We start from the raw sequence: 22021 nt of genomic DNA on the forward strand, positions 1-22021 counted from the left end.
GGACTTCCATTAACATTTTTAAAAAATTAAAAATCATCTTTCCTCAATCTGCTTTAAACAAAATGACATATTTTACAGTAAAGATGGATCATTTAGCCAACGTCATTGCTGCAGTCAAGACTTTACTCACTTCTTCCAAGTGTATCGATTCAATGGTGAATGTTTAACATGATCGATGGTTGGAGTGATGCTTCTTGTGCACTGTTGAAAATGCATTCATCCAGGTCACACTTCCAACTCAAACCTTGCTAAATCACCAGGCTCAAGAGTCAAAGAGAGTAACTGCAGAATATCAACTTCTGATATTTCTGTAGCTGCTCAAATGAAGATTCTGGTCCCATGATATTGATGGAGTGTCATCGCATAATGCTATTGAATGTTAAGCACGAGTTAAAGTTTTTATAGGATATCTTAATGAAAGATTTTGCTAAAGGATATTTTCATTCTTCCTACTTCATCTGAGTTCGAACATGTGCAGTTTAATTGCATTGCTTCTTACCAACATATTCAAATTCTTCTTTCAAGGCCATTCCATTATGAGAAAAACACTGCTGACAAATGAGTGCATATCTGCGAAAATAAAAAGTAAAACTTAAGACTCGAAACAGCAAAATTATAGTTCAGACATGCAATTACCCTTAAAAAATTCTAGATAACCCAAGTTAAATTGAAATCAGATTTCAGATTTATTGTCAAAGTACATACATGACATGATTCCTTTCTCCTGCAGGCGTAGCAGAATTCAGAATCAGAGAGTGAAATAGGAAAGTCTTCAGATGTAGTGATTGAGTAAAAAAAAATGCTGGAGAAAGTCAGCAGGTCGAACAGTGTACTTTATATAGCAAATATACATAACCAACTTTTTGAGCTTGAGCCCTTCAAGGTACGAGCAAAATGTAGGCAGGCTCCTGACTAAAATGTGGGGGGGGGGGGGGGGGTGAGGGCCAGGGGAGGTGGATATGGAAGGAGGGCATAAGGAAACAGGGAGAGGAGGAATAACTGTGAATGGAGAGGAAAATGAGAGGGTTGCAGGGCTGAATGAAAGGAGACAAAGGGATAGGGAAGAGAAGGAGAATGGGGAGTGGTCCAGCAAAAAGTGGAGGTCGATGCTGATGCCATCCAGTTAGAGTGTGCCCAGATGGAATATTAGGTGTTGCTCCTCCAATTTATGGGTGGCCCTGGTTTGGCAGTGCACAAGCCAAAGGACAGACGTGTCGGTACGGGAGCGCCTCATTATGCTATCTTCTTCTTTGGCTTGGTTTCGCAGACGAAGATTTATGGAGGGGGTAAAAAGTCCACGTCAGCTGCAGGCTCGTTTGTGGCTGACAAGTCCGATGCGGGACAGGCAGACACGGTTGCAGCGGTTGCAGGGGAAAATTGGTTGGTTGGGGTTGGGTGTTGGGTTTTTCCTCCTTTGCCTTTTGTCAGTGAGGTGGGCTCTGCGGTCTTCTTCAAAGGAGGTTGCTGCCCGCCAAACTGTGAGGCGCCAAGATAAAGTACGCTATTTGACCTGCAGAGTTTCTTCAGCGTTGTCTTTAGAGTAATATTAGTCTCTTAATTTATGTGCTGTAACCTCAACAGTTACCAATTCCCCAGATATTCAAATAATTCTTGAAATTCACCTGTTCTGTGGGCCATCACCAACCAAATATTCAATGATTCTATCAACTGTTCCACGTTCTCGAGGGAGAATTGATCTTGCAAGGGGAGGACCTGGAGGATGGAGTCCTACAGTAAAGAAACAAAAAGATGACAAATGTGGGTGCTGAAAGATGCTTTGACATTTTAACAAAAAGATTAAAAATGTAAATTCCATTGTCCTAACTCCTTGGCTTAGGGAATGAAATAAATCTACAGCAATTCCATATTTTACTTACTTGTGACCATACATTTAAATAAACTTCTAAAATTATATTTGTTACCTTGAAATTCAGAAAACTTGCATACCAATAAAACAGTCAACCACCTACAAAAACCTGTTTGGCTGCAGCAAGAAAGAATTTTGGTGCATATGTACATTGTACAAAGCATATGACAACTAAACAGATCACCTTAATGTTCCTATAGACCGTACAATCCCTATTATCCAAATTTAATTAACCGGCATAAATAAATAAATAGATTCAAATAAAGACTGGGCAGTTAGGCCCTGCAGGAGAGTGCTGAGACTTTGTTGGATACATGCAGGTTTGCCCCACTGAACTAGCAATGCCCTTCAATGCATGCACATTCTTTTCACTGTCATCACTTGCGTGGAGGTGAGTCGGGATGTTAGCTTGAGGAAGATGCGCCAAAGGCCTGACAGAGACACTTGAGTGTTGGGCTATCAGTGCAAGGAAGGTGCACTGAGGGCCTGACTGGAACACTTGCATGGAAGTGAGTTGGGTTGCCTTGGTGAAGATAGGAGCAAACATTCAGCCAACAGAGTGTCCTGGTCATGCCCCACCCACAGCAGCTGCTTGAATAAAGTATCAATAAAGTTGCATTGGAATGAAATGGCAACACCCAAGATGAAGAGCTGGCCAATGCCATTCACCACTGGGGAAACTGCCTAGTAAGAATCTTTATTAGTATTAGGTATACTAAGGCTTTATATATAAAATTGGCAGAGGGATTTAATTATGACAGTGACATGGTCAGCTTAGCGGCTAGCGCAACACTGTTACAGCGCCAACGTCTAGGGTTTGAATTTAAAGTTTTAAATTACAGGAATTATCTGATTAAAGTGAACTTTACATCATTAAAGACTACATACTGATATTTTTTCAAAATACTTTACATTTTGCACTCTTTTGTCTTTTAAATAGTGTATTCTTAATGCAGGCGTATGAGTTTGGCGAGTCTCAGTCGACCAGATTTTTTTTAAAACATGCATTTCTGGCTTCCACTATCCCCGTAGCTATCAGGTAATGAAGGTTTTACTGTATATTTGTAGGGATATGTATAAATACAAACATGTTTACTGTTGCTGCAGCTTTTGCCAGGTTTGCCAGGATGCACAATTTAGCAACTTGAGTACTTGAATTCCTTCTGAAACTGGCCTAACATTTTTTTCCTGCTGCTCAGGCCAAAGGTAATTAATGTAATTAAACATCAAGAGTAATTACTGCAAGATGACTGGTCAATTTTGCAAATCTTGGCAAGCCCTGAAATACCTGCTGGTTATTAATTTACTACCATATGGAAGCCCAGTGGTTCAACATTTTTGTATTTAATTGATTTTAGGTCTGTTGAATGATGTGAAATACAAGGGAAAAGTACAAAAGTAGTTCACAATTTGATGAACAAAAGTAACTGCTAAAACACATCCATACAAACCTTCAACTTTTTTAAAAAAATATAAAAGCACACGAAGGCAAGGCAACTTACCAGTTTGCCAATGAACTTTTACTGCCATTTAAACAGTAGCTATGTAACATTTTAATAAGCTTAGTCAGGGTCTATAAAGATGAGAGATGGCAGCTGTAAATGACTAATGGCTAATTAAATATGAACATTACATCTATCTTTAAGAGTAGAATATGAAATGCCATTCACTTATAGAAAAACAATTTTATTGTTAACCCAGGATAGCACTAAAAACCATGATTAAACCAAGTATTCTGTTTACCCATTACAGGAGTTGAAGTTTGCTTCGATTGCACAGATAAATGTAAAACTGAATGAGAAGTCTTTTCTGGTGGGCCACCAGGTGCTGATATGCTCTGCAGAACAGGTGTGGCAATTGGCAGAGCTTGTGGATTCCCCTGCTTGAGGTTTGGCGAAGTGGATGCCACTTGAGTTGATGTCCTTTGACGAAGTTCTAGGAAAAGGAAATTTAAAATAGTTTTTTTTTAAAAAACTGTGCTGGACATGCATTCTGTTCGAGTTGTACACCTGCTGCAAAGCATGAACCTATTGTAAATAATTACACTACATCTGATGAAACGGACAACATGAGCTTCGACCATCAGCAAGAGCCCATTTGTTTTTGCTGAAAATGTACAGCCTTCCGGATGACTTAGATAAGCTAAGATGTTGAATTTCCAGAAGGCCTTTAACAAGGTGCCACAAACAAGGGTGATAAATAGGATAGGAATGCATATGATATGATGGGAAAGATACTAGCACAGTTAGAATATGACTAGCCAAAGCATGAAGTAAAGAGGGCTTTTTATAGCTGGCTGCATGTGACTAGTGGTATTCCACAGAGATCAGTGTTGGGACTGCTACTTTTTAAATATGCAAAGGATTTGGATGACTGAATTGTGGCCAAGTTTACAAATGATACGAAGATAGGTGGAGGGGCAGGTAGTGTTGAGAAGCTCTGTCCAGACCTACCAATATTTGGTATGCTTCGATGAGATCCTCCCCCTTCATCTTTCTAAACTCCAGCGAGTAAAGGCACAGAGCCATCAAATGATCCTCGCATGTTAACTATCTCATTCCTAGGATTATTCTCATTGACCTTCTTTGGACCCTCTCAAATGCTAACACATCCTTCCTTTGATAAAGGGCATAAAACTGCTCACATTGTTCTATGTATGGTGTGACCAGTGCCTTGATAAAGCCTCAGCATTACATCTTAACATAATACTCTTCTCAAATTGAGTGCTAAAAATTTCCTTTCTTTCTTTCAATTGGTAAGTTAGTCTTTTGGGAATACCCACTTCACGATAGTAGAATGTTCCTGAGAAGCCATTCGTAAACCGAAAATTCGTAACGCCAAGACCCCTTGACTACTATTGGAGTCAATTTTAGTGAAAGCGAAAAGCCATTATAATTTCTTCATTTAAGCAAATTTTCATAATTTAAGTATTCATAAAGTGGGGTTTACCTGTACTGCACTTGAACTCCCAATTCCGTTTGGATCTCCGCTTCTAAATCTCTTCCCATTTAGAAATAGTCTTTTATTCCATCTGCCACTTTGCCTATTGCCCCAACCTATCCAAGTCCCTCTCCAGACTCCCTACTTTCTCACTACCTGCCTCTATTTTCATATCATTTGTAAACTTGGCCACAATTCAATCATCCAAATCTTCTGCATATTTAAAAAGTAGCAGTCCCAACACTAATCCCTGTGGAATACCACTTGAGCAGTGGTTCCCAACCTTTTACTTTCCACTCACATACCACTTTAAGTATTCCCTATGCCTTAAGTGTTCTGTGATTAGTAAGTGATTGCTTAAGGTGGTATGTGGTGGAAAGAAAAAGTTTGAAAACCACTTTTAATCATTCCAAATTGATTAGTTATGTGCACAGTTTCATAACTCCAAAGGAAATGGGCTAATGACAATTTTTCTCAAGCAAAATATTTCAGTAATAATTGGGTCTCGAGCAGTGATTCTCAACCTTCCCTTCCTACTCACATAGCACCTTAAGCAATCACTTACTAATCAAAGAACACTTATGGCATAGGGAATACTTAAAGTGTGTTAGTGGAAAGTAAAAGGTTGGGAACCACTACACTAGAGGATATATCAAGAGCATCCTGTGGAACTGCATCACCGCTTTGTATGGAAGCTGTACCACACAAGATCCTGCAGAGGATAGTGAAGTCAGCAGAAAAGATCATTGGGGGTTCTCTTCCTACCATGAAGAACACTCAATGCAGGCAAAAGGCAATAAACATTGTGAAGGACTTCCCACACCCCTCACGTAAACTGTTTCCCCTTCTGCCATCGGGTAGGAGGTACTGCAGCACTTGGGCCCTTATGTCCAGCATCTCAGAAGTATTATCAATCCACAATTGACATCTAGTACTGGGACAATTGCCCATAAAATACAAAATGATAAGAACATAATTTTTTTTAATTTAAGGAAGAATAGCTTAGGTAAGGGCATCCAGAGTTTAGGGTCCAGGAGAAGGCAGAGCAGACAATGAAAGGGCAAATAAAATTAGGGATATAGAACAGCAAAATTAGAAGAACAGATCAACAGGTAACAGTGCCTCTGTAGCTTTGAAAGCTCTGGACAGGAAAGAGCATGGAACAATTTGAAATCATAAATGAGGATTTTAAAATTGACAAGCTGCTGATAGGGTGGCATAGTTAAATTTCCACAATCTCAGTGGTATCTCAAGCTTGCAGATGAGACGTAAAAGGATGAAGGCTTCAACAGCAGAAGAATTAAGGCAGGAACAAAGCTATCCTTTTGCATCATTTCTCAAAAATTGTTGATTCTGATGGATGCAATTAAATAAATGATTTGTTATATTAGTGGGATGGTTTAAAATTATTGCTGTTAGCAACTGTCAAAGAAAATTCTCTTCTTTTCCAGCTTTATCTGAATCAATAATACTGTATTTCTTACACTTTTTCATCACAAGATGAATGATTTTTTTATATACAATGCATATTCTTCAACATTAAAGCTTACCCTGGCCAGGTCTTGGAGTAGTTGGCATTCCAAAAGTCAAATCATCAACTTTCTATGATGAAAATAGGAAAATATTTACAAAATAAGCTTACTACAATATTACTTCTAATACCTTAAGGCAGAGATTAAAATTGGCAAATTTGCATGATGTACCCAAAGAGGATAAAAATAATCAATGAGAGCCAGAGTACAGAAAGATAGCCTTTGGCCTATCACATGCATGTCTACCCTCTTGACCATCACACTAATCCCATTCAAATATTTTTTTTTTAAAATAAATATTTTTATTGAGTTTAACATAATAATCCATATACAAGTTATATTGTTAAAACAAAGCATATAAATAAAGGCACATGTACCTTAATATCTCAAAAAAATCTAGGATAATCATAATTAAACCCCATAAATCCATTTATGTAAAGAAAAACCCTAAAACTAATACTAACCTAACCCTCCCTCTAATCAAGGTTGCAAGAAAAATTCAAAGATGGATCAAGTCGCCACCTCCAGAAATCTGATGGATCAGTACTAGAGTACTCAGATCACCTAAAACTCCTAATTATGATAGTACAGGTACACGATCCTTTGTCAGGACATCTAAAATCCGGAAAGCTCCAAAATCCGGCAAGTGGGGAGAGAGAGAGACCGGCAGCGCGCGTCGGGCGGGCGGGAGGGGGAGACCGGCAGCGCGCGTCGGGCGGGCGGGAGGGGGAGACCGGCAGCGCGCGTCGGGCGGGCGGGAGGGGGAGACCTGCAGCGCGCGTCGGGCGGGCGGGAGGGGGAGACCGGCAGCGCGCGTCGGGCGGGCGGGAGGGGGAGACCGGCAGCGCGCGTCGGGCGGGCGGGAGGGGGAGACCGGCAGCGCGCGTCGGGCGGGCGGGAGGGGGAGACCTGCAGCGCGCGTCGGGCGGGCGGGAGGGGGAGACCGGCAGCGCGCGTCGGGCGGGCGGGAGGGGGAGACCGGCAGCGCGCGTCGGGCGGGCGGGAGGGGGAGACCGGCAGCGCGAGTCGGGCGGGTGGGAGGGGGAGACCGGCAGCACGACTAGAAGGGGGTGGGGGGTGGATACTGCAGCATAATTCAGATGGGCTTAAATCTGGCTTTCCAAAATCCGAAATTCGAACACACTATCCCCCAAGGGTTCCGGATAAAGGTTTGTGTATCTGTATTCTATAAATGAGCCCCATACCTTTTCAAACTGAAGCTCTTTAATCAGTTAAATTTAAGCTCTCTAACAGACTTTTTGTTAAGATATTTGCAAGTTAGGGATTTTGTTTAGTCTAAATTGAACACTTTTCCTCGAATCACAGACTCAAATATTCTTGATATACTTTTTGATCCACAATTTGTTCACAGAGGATTAATACCTCGTATTTATATTGATTTAATGGATTTAAGACTAGTCCCAATGGTTAAGATTAAAAATGATTGGGAGTGTGATCTTAATATTGTTACGAGCCCAGAGGACCCCAAAACCCAGCAGCAATAGATATTCACCAAGACAAGTGGTTACTGAAACAAAAGTTGAATTTAATTATCTTTATACATGAAAATAGAATCAAACTTCAACTTAACTCTATTGACTTACTTAACCCGCTTCTAATTCTAAGTGCATGTGTGTGTAAGTTCAGAAAAGTTCTTTGGTTCACAGTCCAATCTCACTTCTCATTCCTCCAAGTTCACTGGTTGCAGGCAATTCTTATACTGTGCACAGAATTTAACAATTATAAAGTTCACCAGGCTTTGGTGCTTGAAAGGTAAATGGTTACCGCTCAGGAAGGTTCTTGTTGGGTTTCAATCAAAGAGAAATTTGTTGTTCCTTTTTAATCAGCCACTTCAGTGCCTTGCTGATGAAACCTGCCCCTTCAGGGTTCTCCAGATGATAACCTCTTTCTTTCAGGTCTCCTTAGAGTTCCTTTTGTTTCTCTTATTCCACGTGAAACATAAGACAGCCCGTCCTCTCCTCTTGCATGAGCCACAAGGGCCTTGACCAGGCCATCTTACAACTGGGCTTTCCAGCTTGTACTGTTCCAGTCCCAGCTACTTCTGCAACACTATACAAGTGGTGTGTGTGTGTGTGTGTGTGTGTGTGTGTGTGTGTGTGTGTGTGTGTGTGTGTGTGTGTGTGTGTGTGTGTGTGTGTGTGTGTGTGTGTGTGTGTGTCTCTCCTTCTCCCTCAGAGAGAAAGCCTGTTTTACTCTCTCTGCTGCAAAACCACATGATCCTCTTACAACAGCAACCTCTCTTCCAGACAACAGTGACTCCGACATGCTCTTTCATCTGTTGCCTTTTGCAAATAACAATTCATTAGTGAAGTCTCTTGAGCACTCTTCAAAGCTCTGAGGCCCCGATATGTCTAGCATTAGCAGCGCCGCAGTATTTCAAATAAGATCTGTTTTAAAGTGTTTGTAGGTGACCTGCTCTAACAACCTTTACTAATTTATCTACCAAAAACATATTTATATACTCTGTCACAATATAACTTTTTCAGATGAGGATTGGTATTCCACTCTTAGTGAGATCAATGAATCTTCATTTTGTGCAAGGCACTGTCTATTATAATTTAAGGTAGTACAGAGAATGCATATGTTTAAACTCAAATTATCCTGTTTCTATGCAGATGTTAATCCATTTTGTGAAAAGTGTAAAATTGTTGAAGCCTCTCAAATTCATTGGTTTTGGGAATGTCCTAAATTAGGAAGATTTTGGCAGAATATTTTTCATCCTTTATCAACAATTTTTAAGATTAAATTAGATCCATGCTCTTTAACTGCCCTGTTTGGTTTTTTGTGCGAACCGGATAAACTTTTATCAGCATCTCAAGAGAAAGTTTTAGCTTTTAACATGTTGGTAACCAGGTGAATAGTTTTAATGAAAGGAAAAATGAACTCTCACTAACTCATGCACAGTAACTACATGATATAATGACAAATTTAAGTTGAGAGAAAATGGAGTATATTAAATGTAATGATTGTATTAACCATCTCCTCTGGCAGTTATATATAAAAATGATATCTTTCAAATACCCGCCAAATCTCCTTTCACCTCAACTTTGCTTCCTTGTTTTGATACCCCTATGTGGGGGAAAAAATTCTGACCATCTACCCCATCTTGTAATTTTAGTTTCGTCAATCAGGCCACATCCTCAGCCTACTTCCCTGCAGGGTAAAGGAACCCAGCCTACCCAATCTCTCTTCATAACTGAAGTTCTCCATTCCCTGCATTATCCTGGTGAATGACCTCTTCTCTCTAGTACAACTTATCCTTCTTATAGTGTCATGACCCAAATTTCAAACAATAGTCCAAGTGTGACCTAACCAGCAATTTGTAAAGCTGCAGTATTATTCCCCCACTTTAAAATTTTATGCCCTGACTCATGAAAGCAAGCTTGCTACAAGTGCCTTTGTTTGCACCCAATCAGAATTGCATTTCTACTTTCAGGAAAGTGCAGTCTTTGAACCTCAAGGTTCTGGTTTATCCTCTGTGCCCAATCATTTATTGGGAATTCACCACTCCTGCTTGATTTCTCAAACTGCCTCACTATTCACTTGTTCGAATTAATTTTATCTACCAAAACACTGCACAATTTTTGGATCAATATGGAGCAGACTTAAACTACCTTTCCTGCTTTCCACAATACCACCATATTTTGTGTATCTGAAAACTTGCTCATCATATCACTGATATTGGCATCCTTTATACTACTGGCCACAGACTTCAAATCAGGACAGTACCCTTCCCACACTACCCTCTACCTTGATCACTATGCCAATTTTAGATCCATAAGCTAGTTGGTCTTGCATCATGTGCTTTTACCTCCTGGACCAACTGACCAAGCAGAACTTTTAGGGACTTTAGTAAGGCACTTCAGAATGCCTGCTGCACTGCCTTCATTCGTCTAAGTTACCTCTCTAAAAACAACCACCTTAGTGAGATAGATTCTTCTCCCCTCCTACCACCCCCCCCCCCCCCACATAAAGCTATGCTGACTCTCCAAGATCAGCCCATGCTTTTTCAAATGTACACAAATCCTATCCTTTCAGATTTTCTCTAATAATTTCCCCACCACAGGCCTCTGATACCTGGTTTATCCCTGTTGCCCTGTTTAAATAAAAGGGCAATCCTTCAGCCTTCTGGCACTTCACCTGTTGCTGATAAAGATGCAAAAATATCAGTTGCCCACCTTTCTCCTCTTCTGCTTCCCATGGCATCGTGGAATGTTATCCAAATAAATCACCCTTTGGTCAAAGAGATCTAAACTCAACTTCCTAATACTGACCAACTCCAGATTATCCACACATCTCTCGACGAACTTGCTACTTTCTCTGTCCTTCTCGTTGGTGAATTTGAAGTAGACCTAGATCCACACATAGTTTGCCCCTTTAGTCTGAATAACTTTGTTGCTCCTGATGTATTTAGTCCTATTCTAACTGGATTTTAATAAAAAGATCACTAATTCAGTGCATTATTCAGTACCCTTAGACTCTTAAGAAAATAACTAATTCAGCACAAAACTTTTATTAAACAGTCTATAAAAAGCAAATATTGAGCAATAATTTTTGCATTGCAAAAGGTCAGATGTTAGGATGTTTGCTAATAATTGCAAAACATTCAATTCTCTTTGTGATTTGTTGTGACACCATTCAACAACCTGTTGAGTGATGTCACTCCTTGCACTCAATGTTAGCAAAACTAAGGAAGTGATTGTGGACTTCAGGAAGGGGAAACCACGACAACACAAACTAGTCTTCATCAAGAGGTCAGCAATAGAGAAGGTTAAAAAAAAAACCTTTAAATTTCTGAGTATCAACAACTCTGAAGATCCATCCTGGGACCATCATGTCAATGCAATCTTGAAGACTCACCAAAGCTTGTTCTTAATTCTGAGTTTGAGATTTGGTACATCACCAAAGATTATTGCAAATTTCTGCAGGTGTGCGTGCATGGAGAGCATTCTGACTGCTGGCATCAACGTCTGCTTTGGAGATGCCTACGCACAGGACAGGAAAACGCTACAGCTTTAATGGAACTGGCCTTTCATAATTCTATCGACCAGAGGCAGTATCTCAAGAAAACGGTCTCTAACCTCAAGGACCCTCACCACCCAGGTCATGCCCTTTTCACACTGCTACCATCAGGCAGGAGGTACAGGAGCCTGAAGGTGATCGATCATCCAATGGTACAAAAACAGCTTCTTCCCCTTTGCCATTAAATTTATCAATGGACAATGAACTGCAGATACTACCTCGCTTTTTTCTCTTCCTTTGCATCTATTTAATGTAATTAATGGCTATTTTTCCACCTGTAATGCTGCCACAAAACATCAAATTTTGTGACACATGTACATAACAATATACACAAAAATTCTGGCATGGCTTGTTAATCAGTAAGTAAAATTTGGACTCAATCATTAGTTTTGTGGCATGTCCAAAGAGTCTGATTAACATTCAGTGACATTACGCAGTACCATAAGTCAACAGGTTAGCAGCTCAATTGAATACTTTCTATTTGCCTAGACAAGTGCAAAGCCAACATCCCTCAAGAAGAGCTGGTCATAATCCAGGATTAAGCAGCCCAATTGATTATCATGCCTGCCAGATTAAATATTCATTTCTTTTACACCTGCAAATTTCAGCATCTCCCAAAACTCCAACCGCTGCCCCAGAATTGAAACCTATTGCTGATTCTTGATCGCTACTGGATCCAGGTTATGGAATTCCCTACCCAATAGCAATGGGCTAAGGTGACTGCTATCCACCATCATTCAAGAACAATTAGGGATGGTTAGTAAACACTGGTCTTGCCAATAATAGCCAAAAATTAATTCACTCTTTACTCTTTTAGATCTCTGTTGAGTTTCTCCCACACATCTGTATTGGTCTTGTAGACCCAAGTAGGTTGAGGCCTACTTCAGAATTAGACAAAAAAAAAGAACATCTGCTGCAGAGTATGAACTGCCAATCTTCTTTTAGGTAGCTACCTTTTTTTTCCAGAAAGCTATATTTGTTGCCAAAATTCTCATCTGTCTCTCTGCAGCATTTTCCTTGAACAATATTAGGAAAGACAACATCCCAGCTGTTGCACTGAAGAAATGTTCTCCAGGACTCTCTAATCAAGCTGTTCCAACCCAGCTGCAACACTGATCAGTAATGAAAATAACTCTGGTGTTTCTAGCTCACAAAAAGAACAGCACCCCATAATCTGGCCAAATATTGCCCAATCAGACTACTCTAAACTCAGCAAAGTGAAGGGAATAATATTTTACAGGGTTATTGACTGCATTTACTTTCCATTAACCTGCTCAGTGGCGCCATGTTTGGGTTTCACCAAGGCCACACACAATCCAGCCCTCATCACAGCCTTGGTCCAAGGGCCAAATGAAAGTGACTGTCTAGCACCAAGAAAATGCTATCCAAAGGTTACATTGCATCTCAGACCCAAATATCTTCAGATCCTTCAATGACCTAGAATACGCCCAATCACAACCAACTTCATTTGAACTAGTTCTAAACCCAGCAATAGAGTATATTATCTTTGTAGCTCAATGACTTCAGTTTTACAAAAGTTCTTTAATACCACTCTTGATCAAAAGGTCCCTTGGTGTCAAGGACAGTTACTCTCACCTCATCTCTGAAATTCAACACTTTTGTCCACTGTTTGACCAAGGGCATCACAAGGTAATGAGCCAAGTGACCTGACCAAACTCCAATCTGGAAATTAGTAAACAAGTTACAAGCTAATGTATTGGGAGTGGCAGAGGGCCATCTATCGCTCCCAGCCTGCTCTGCCGTGCAAAGTCATATCTGATTTTCTCCCTCAGGACAAGAATTATGTTTTTTTTTAAAAGCTATTTCCAATCAAGCAATATCCAGAAAGCTATCAATGTCAGCTGAACCCCAAAAAGATTCACCATACTCAATGTTTATCACATCTCAATCCTAAATTGACAACCACTCATTCTGAGACAGAGATCAGTGGTTCTGTTTGCAACCTAAGAGGGCCTTAAGAATTTAAATGATTTCAATGAGGTTATTGGAGAGTTATCGCTACTTGAAACATCTGTCAAGTGGGCACCTTTCATCACATTTCTTATGATTGCAAGTATGTATTGGATTGTAACTGATCAGATTGTCCTACATTGGACAGGATGGACACACATGCAAATATGCACATGAATACAACAAAAGTGCTGATGTGGGATAAATATGGTCCTTTGGTCATGGTATGGAAACTGTTAAACTTAATATAACCATATAACCACTTACAGCACAGAACAGGCCAGTTCGGCCCTACTAGTCCATGCCGTAGCAAATCCCCACCCTCCTAGTCCCACTGACCAGCACCCAGTCCATACCCCTCCATGTAACGATCCAGTCTTTCCTTAAATGTAACCAATGATCCCGCCTCGACCACATCTGCCGGAAGCTCATTCTACATCCCTACCACCCTTTGCGTAAAGAAATTTCCCCTCATGTTCCCCTTATAATTTTCCCTCTTCAATCTTAAACCATGCCCTCTAGTTTGAATCTCCCCCACTCTTAATTGAAAAAGCCTATCCACATTTACTCTGTCTGTCCCTTTTAAAATCTTAAACACCTCTATCAAGTCCCCCCTCAATCTTCTACGCTCCAGAGAAAAAAGCCCTAGTCTGCACAACCTTTCCCTGTAACTCAAACCTTGAAATCCTGTCAACATTCTCGTGAACCTTCTCTGCACTCTCTCTATTTTGTTTATATCTTTTCTATAATTTGGTGACCCAAACTGTACACAGTACTCCAAATTTGGCCTCACCAATGCCCTGTACAATTTCATCATAACCTCCCTACTCTTGAATTCAATACTCCGATTTATGAAGGCCAACATTCCAAATGCCTTCTTCACCACACCATCCACCTGAGTATCAGCCTTGAGGGTACTATTTACCATCACTCCTAAATCCCTTTGTTGCTCTGCACATCTCAATAGCCTACCATTTAATGCATATGACCTATTTAGATTTGCCTTTCCAAAATGTAACACCTCACACTTATCTGTATTAAATTCCATCAGCCATTTCTCAGCCCACACCTCCAGCCTTCCTAAATCACCTTATAATCTACGGTAATCTTCTTCACTGTCCACAACACCACCAATCTTTGTATCATCCGCAAACTTGCTTATCCAATTCTCCACCCCTACTTCCAGATCGTTAATATACATATCAAACAATAGTGTGAACAGAATTTTTTCCTTTATTAATAGTCTCAAGTTTCTTGTGAAATCTCAACCCATCCTATTTCTCCCCAATTTCTGGCATTTGCAATTTCATGATACTTTTCTTCAACTAGCTCAGCAGTTTTAGAAATTAAATTTAATGCACACAAGCTCACAGACATGATGATTAATGCAGACTAGTACATCAAATTACATTTGATTAGCCATCTTTACTTGTATTCTATTACATTCCATATTTAAAAGTGTTTCTGGGAATTCTTCCTGTGCAAATTATATGTTTGTATAAATGGCATGCCAAGTCATTGAACAAAATTGATCAAATCTTTCTTAATGGATTACTTTGTCCCACAAAGCCCCTTCCCCAACCACTTAACCATAACTTTTTATTGCCAAAAAAAAACGAGTCAGTCACAGAAGCAGAAATTTGAGTTTTTAAAATAGAGTTACAAGTTCATAAAAAGTGAACCCATCAGTGACCAGACGTGACCAAATGGTGGGCACTGGTGTGCAGATTACAAACTTACCTGGATCAACAAAAGCAGTGCATCATCCCAAGATATCATAACTATCAAGTGTTTTTAAGACTGTCTGAAGTGGAACATAGCCAGGTTGTTGTGAAATGTAGGTTAGGGATAGTTTCTGGACGAGGTGCACAACAATCCATGAGAAATGACAAGTAGGTAATTGCACAAATGAGAATGGTGAAGAGATGAGGGTCTTGGCATATTTAAAGAAATTGAAAATGGATATAATCTTTTTGCAGCAAACACATCTTACCAAATTGGAACATGATAAATTAAAAAGCGGATGGGCAGGACAAATTATATGGTCTTCCTTTGGTTCAAAGGTAAAAAGGGTGGCTATTCTAATTAATAGAAATACACCAGTGTTAATAGAAGATAACTTCCATCTAAGCATGTAATGACACACTAAAATTTATGGTGAAGCATGGACTTTATGATTATTTATGTCCCAAATTATGACAATTGAAGCCTTTATGAAGGAAATCTTCTTAAAAACAGCAAAAGGCAAATTATACTAGTTGGAGTAGATTAATTTCTGCTTGGACCCAATACTAGATAAATTGGCAAGAACAATAACAGGGATTAAAGCAGCAAAAACCACAATTTGATATATGAAAGATCGAAATCTTATCGATGTATGGAGGCAATTAAATCTAACAGAGAGAAACTCCTCTTTTTACTCAAGGGTGCACAACTCACATACAAGAATTACTTTTAATGTCTGCCCAGTTAAAAACTACAGTGATAGAAACAGAATGTCTAACTGGGCTGCTATCAGGCCATTCTCCACTAATATTAACTAGCAATAATGGAAAACCAAGAGAAAGTATACAGATGGCATCTTATTACTACATTGGCTAAAAGAACAGACTTCTGCAAATTTATAAAGAGACAGATAAAAATATTTTGAAACAAATCTGCCATCTACCAATAACAGTTTTCTGATATGGGACATGCTTAAAGTATATTTAAGTGGACAAATTATATCCTATTTGAAAAATATTAAGAGGGAACATATGGCAGAAGTAAACAGTTTGGAGAATTAGAAAAACAGGACAACAAGAATACAGATTACTGGAGAATAAAAAGCTAAGATATAATACAATATTATATATTGTTAAGAAGTAGGTTAAGAAGTAGGTTCACAACAAGTATAGGCACCAAGGAACAAATAAGGCACTTAAGCACAAGAAATTCAAGAAAACACGAGGAAATCAAGAGGGCTAAAAGAAAGCATGAGGCTGCCCTTCAGAAAAGGTGAAGAAAAATTCCAAGGGTTTCTCTAGATATATTAAGACCAATAGGATCAATAAGAACAAAACTAGTCCTTGAAGATTAGAGTGGTCACCGATACAGAGTAAAAAAAAAATGGGGATATCTTATTGACATTTTGCATCAGTATTTACTCAGGAGATGGACATAAGAGTCTATAGAAGTAAGGCAAATCAACAGTCAGGTCATGGACCCTAAACAGATTACAGAGGAGGTGGTGCTTGTAGTCTTGAGGCAAATAAGGGTGGGCATTCCCTCAGACCTTGACACAGACTAGTGCAGAAATTGTAGAAGTATTTAAAATGCCATTAGCCATGGGTAAGGTACTAGAGGATTGGAGGATAACTAATGTTGTTCCATTCTTCAGGGAAAGCTTGAAGAATAATATGGGTAATTATGAGCCAGAGAGTGAGACTGACATCAACAGTGAGCAAGTCATTGGAAGGCACCTTCAGAGACTGGATGCACAAGCAATTGGGTAGATTAGGGATATTCAACATAGCCTTGCCCATGGTAGGTCATGTTTAACCAATCTTAGCTGTTATTTTGAAGAGGTTACTAGGAAAGTTAATGAAGGAAAGGCAGTGAATCTTGTCTACGTGGACTTTACAAAGAACTTTGACAAGATCCTGCATGGGAGGTTGGTCAAGGTTCAGTCGCTACTATTTGGAAGGAAGTAGAAAATTGGATTTGCCCTGAGCTTTGCAGGAGAAGCCAGAGTGTGGGAGTAGATTATTGCCTGTCTGACTGGAGACCTACAACTAGTGATGCATCTCAAGGATGGAAGATGACTTAGAGATATACAAGATTATGACTGTCATAGATAGGATGGACAGCCAGCATTTTTTTGCTGGGGCAATAGCAAATGCCAGAGGACATCTGTGTAAGGTGAATGGAATAAAATGTGTATGCATTTTTTGAACAAGAGTAAGCCACTCTTGGATGAAAGAAAAATTATGTTATGAGTGTGAAGCAGAGAAGGACTAGATTGTTGTGGAGTAGGTTTACATCGATATGTAAGCACAACATCATGGGATCAAGAGCCTGTACTGTGCTGTAATATTCTATGACCTGGTTTGCTAATTAAGAGTGCTGAGGAACCTCGAGGGCTGCAGAAAGTAGGAAATGTAGTCAAGGCCTGTTTCTGTGCTGTTGTGTTCTATTGTGCTGTGGTTACAGAATCTCCCCTTACAAGTCTAACCTTTAAATATTCTATCATCATAAAAGATCATACCCCCTCTATTAAAGCATCTATTTTCCTTTCACTAATTATAATTGTAAATATTATCTTTTATATGTATTATCTTTTCTGTGCTGGGGTAATGCATTGCATTACTGTGGTACAACAACACCATATTCTGTTATCTTTTATATGTATTATCTTTTCTGTGCTGGGGTAATGCATTGCATTACTGTGGTACAACAACACCATATTCACTTATGATACTATGGAAATAGGTTGAAAAAGAAAAAAGGGCAATGAGACAGCGGCATAAAGGAGGGAGATTAAAAAAATTGGATGAATGGTCATCAACAACAACTTCACACTCGATGTCACAAAAACCAAAGAGCTAATTGTTGACTTCACGAAGGGAAAACCAGAGGTGTACGATCCAGTGATTATTGAGGAATCAGAGGCAAAGAGGATGAGTAAATTTAAGTTCTTGGGAGCCATTATCTCTGAGGATCTTTCCTGGACCCAACATGCTAACGACATCCTAAAGAAAGCACCTCTACTTCCTCAGGAGTTTGCGGCAGTTTGGTAGGACATTGAAAATTCTAGTAAATGGCTACAGATGTGTGGTGGAAAGTGTGCTGACCTGCTGCATCACAGTCTGGTATTGGGACACCAATATCCCTGAGCATAAAGATCTGCAAAAGTTTGTGGACACAGCCCAGGACATCACAGGCAAACCCCTCCTCATTATTACGAACATCTGCTATCGGAAAGCAGCAGCGTCAAGGAGCCACAACACCCAATACATGCTTTGTTCTAACTGTTATATTACAGAGTAAGTTAATAAAATTATGATAAAACATATCTCAAAAGGGTAAGATTTTGAGGTTTAATTATTAGGTAACATTTCGCAAGCAAACATCTCATTTGCCATGCAAGAGCTATGCAAGGGTAGACTATGTCTACAGTTGGCTTTAAAGAGACAATGAAAAGTGCTTTTAAGCTTATCACAAGTAGGTGATAATGGACCAGCATGTTTGAACAGAGTCCAGGCTCAAGAACTGAGAACTCTTTTGCTTCTAAACTGGACCCAGGGTTTTAAATTTCTGGTTGGAGTTTTTTTTAACCCTAAGAAGGACCACATTGTAGCGTCTGCTAACGGCAGTGTTACCAAAATGAGAGATATCCACAAAGCACAAGGTGAACCAATAATTGAACTTTATTTTAAATTCCTCGTGCTGCTCGAGGAGACCGCCCACTTCCTGTGAGGGGCACGCTGGCCTTAGGAAGGGACGTCAGCGCATCGCAGCGTCACTACCCATCCAGTGGTGCACAACACAGAAGCTGCGCCGTCCCCCAGGCAATGTGTCTCATCAACCACGGGCTTCTCCTCTGAAGGGAATGGAGCCCATGCCATTTTGTGTCGAACAACTGGGGCAGAGATTTAGCCCGTCTAACTGCGTGGTCACTCGGCCAGCTAAACCACAACCCACCTCACCCCCCCACCACCGAATCGCTGCACCCTTTAAACAAGTTACCATACTGTCTTTGTGCAGCGGCCTCTGTGACTGACCCAAGTCCAGATACGCTGCCTTGAGGCCATCGAAGGTAAACCTGTCCGGGCACCCACCAATGTCCAAATGACACCATCGCGCTGCAACACCTTGAATGGACCTTCATAGGGGCATTGTAGGACGGATCCCTTGCTGCCCCTCCAAACAAAATCTAATTCGGTGGACTCCAGGTTCGCCAGACGTGGCAGAGTGGAGAGCAGTGTCGGGAAGGTGGCAGAGGTTTCTGTTTACCAGATTGTTCCCTCAATCGCTGAGAGACGAATAGAGCACAGGGTTTTGGGCCAGGTGGGTTGAAGTGGATGTCCCCTGGGATAGTAAGCGGGGAGCCATACACCATCTTGGCTCATGACGCTAGTAGGTTCTTCTTTTGGTGCTGTACAAATTCCTAACAGCACCCATGGGAGTTTGTCCATCCAATTCGAGCCTTGTAGTCAAGCTTTCAGTTGGCGATGAAAACATTCAATGAGACAGTTTTCCTGAGGGTGGTAGGCCATAATGTAGTATAACTAGCTGCCACAGAACTTGGCAAGGTTGGCCCAAGTGAGGACGTGAACTGGGGCCCTCGGTCAGAGATGATGTGGGTTGGGGCTCCAAAGTATGCGACCCAAGTGGACAAGAGAGCTCTGGTGCAAGTCTCTGTATCGCATGTGGGCAGGGGTATTGCTTCTGGCCAATAGGTAAAATGGTCGATCACTGTGAATAAATACTGCATACCTTGGCTCACAGGGAGTGGCCCAACGATGTCCACGTGCACATGGTGAAAACGGCACTGCGCCAGGTCAAAACTCTGGAGTGGAGCCTTGGTGTGTCTATGTACTTGGTTGCATTGGCAGTCCAAGTCTTAGCCCAAAGGGTCACATTGTGGCAGAGGCCGTGCCACATGAACTTGTCAGACACCAGGTGGACCATGGGCCTTATGGAAGGATGTGACAGACCAGTTCACTTGTAGAATGGGTCTGTGGAAACCTGTGGAAATGTTGCACAGTAAGGTCGAGCTCCCCGGTGAAGGACAGAAATCACTAACCTTCAGGCTGGTGATGGTGGTCTGGTAGACCTAGATAACCACATCCTCTGCTTGGTCTTTGGCTAACTGAGGAACATCGAGCCCTCCCAAGGTAGCGGCGATGGCTGGTCTGGACAGCGCATCAGTCATCACGTTGTATTTGCCTGTGATGTGATAAATGTCTGTTGTATACTCCAAAATAGAGGAGAGGTGTCATTGTTGCCTCGCTTACCACAGGTCCAAGACCTTGCTGAGTGCATGGGTGAGTGGTTTGTGGTCTATGCAGGCAAAGAAAACCCTTCCTTCTAACATGTACTGGAAATGTCATATTGCCAGATACAGGGCCAACAGCTCACGACCAGTCACGCACTGTACTCGAGTTCTGGTGTCCGGAGATGTTTGCTTAAGAAAGCCAGGGGGCACCACTGTTCATCAACACACTGCTCCAGCACCACACCAACCGCTCTGTCTGATGTGTCTGTTATAAGGGCCTGGGGAGGGGGGGGAAAAAAAAGAGTCTGGATGGGCCAAAGATGTAGCCTCTGCTAGTGCGGCTTCAGTTGCCTGGAATGCTTCAATGGTTTCGGAGCACCTTGTCGCCAAGTTTGATGAATAGGGATTGCATGAGAGTAGCCATTCCTGGGAGAGATACCGATAATCAAAGTTCACCATCCCTAGGAATTCGTGTAGGCCCTTGATTGTGCTCAGCCTGGGAAAATATTGGATGACCTCCACCTTATCCAGAAGCGGTGTGGCCCCCTCTCAGGTGATATGGTGACCCAGGAAATCAAGTTTCCAGGCCGAACTAGTACTTTACCCTATGTTCACTGTGAGTCCTGTCAAAAAGGAGAGTCAGGTGTGTCCTTAGAAGGTCATCCAAGTAGATGAAGATGAAATAGAGGTCCCTGCCAACCACGTCCATGAGACACTGAAACGTCTAGGCTGCGTTCTTTAAATTGAAAGGCATCCGAAGGATCTTGAAAAGCCCAAAAGGTATAATAATGGCCGTTTTCAGGATGTCGTTGGGATGCATCAGAATCTGATGGTACCCTTTGATGAGATCCACCTTGGAAAAACTCCGGCAGCCATGAAGCCTCGTGGCAAAATCCTAGACATGTGGGATGGGGTATCTATCTGGGACAGTGGCGTCATTGAGTCATCTGCAGTCACCAACTGCCAGTTCTTTTGGACCATGTGGTATGGGGTCACCCAGGGGCTGTTTGTACAGTGGACGATACCCAACTCCTCCATGGCAGCGAACTCTGTCCTGGCTTGGAGGCTTGTCCTGTGGGAGGCGCCATGCCCATGCATACACTGGAGGCTTGTTGGTCTTGATTTGGTGCCCCATGCCATGTGCTGGTTCATGGAAGTTGGGCGCCAACAGTAACCGGTACTTGGCCCGTAGGTGGGCACTTTCATTACGGTCCAGAGCATGGATTCCTAATGGTAGAAAGGAATACTGCTGTAAAGGGGTATGACTGGAACGTGGTAGCATAGACCAAACAGCATCTGTTCATGTCCATCATGAGCTCGTGTGCCCAGCGGAAATCTGCTCCGAATAGGGCTTGTCCCTCGGACGCAATCATATACATCCAGTGGAAAACTGTCCTGTTTCATGGATTGTGACCAAGTGGGTTCTGAAACTCAATGGGGGAACCAATGGCTGCCTGTAGGGGAAGGCCTTGGAATTTTGTTTGAGATCAAAATACGTCGGCAGAATGAGGCTTACCTCTACACCCGTGTCAACTAGGAAATCCCTCTTTGTTCACTGGTCCCCTAGGTAGAGTAGGCCTTTATGTGTGCCAACTGCTGAGGTCACTATCGGTGGCTGGCCTGTCCATTTCCTCCCGCCGTGCTTGACTTGGCGTTGGGGTACGAGCAGGGAGGGACGCACCACTGGGC

The 22021-nt window shown here is 41.5% G+C and overlaps 1 protein-coding gene across 3 annotated transcripts in view; it reads right to left on the reverse strand.

Moving 5' to 3' along the window:
* LOC138762200 (endoplasmic reticulum junction formation protein lunapark-like) overlaps window positions 1-22021 on the reverse strand; it is a 122417-nt gene that overhangs the window by 19919 nt on the left and 80477 nt on the right. For all 3 annotated transcript variants that reach the window (XM_069935797.1, XM_069935798.1, XM_069935795.1), the window contains 4 exons: window positions 6358-6409; window positions 3611-3802; window positions 1623-1728; window positions 500-570 (listed from right to left, as the gene is read on the reverse strand). In XM_069935797.1, the coding sequence (XP_069791898.1) occupies window positions 500-570; window positions 1623-1728; window positions 3611-3802; window positions 6358-6409 (421 nt within the window). The remainder of the gene's footprint in view (window positions 1-499; window positions 571-1622; window positions 1729-3610; window positions 3803-6357; window positions 6410-22021) is intronic.

The sequence above is a fragment of the Narcine bancroftii genome, chromosome 4, assembly GCF_036971445.1.
Source record: "Narcine bancroftii isolate sNarBan1 chromosome 4, sNarBan1.hap1, whole genome shotgun sequence".
Classification (NCBI taxonomy): Eukaryota; Metazoa; Chordata; class Chondrichthyes; order Torpediniformes; family Narcinidae; genus Narcine; species Narcine bancroftii.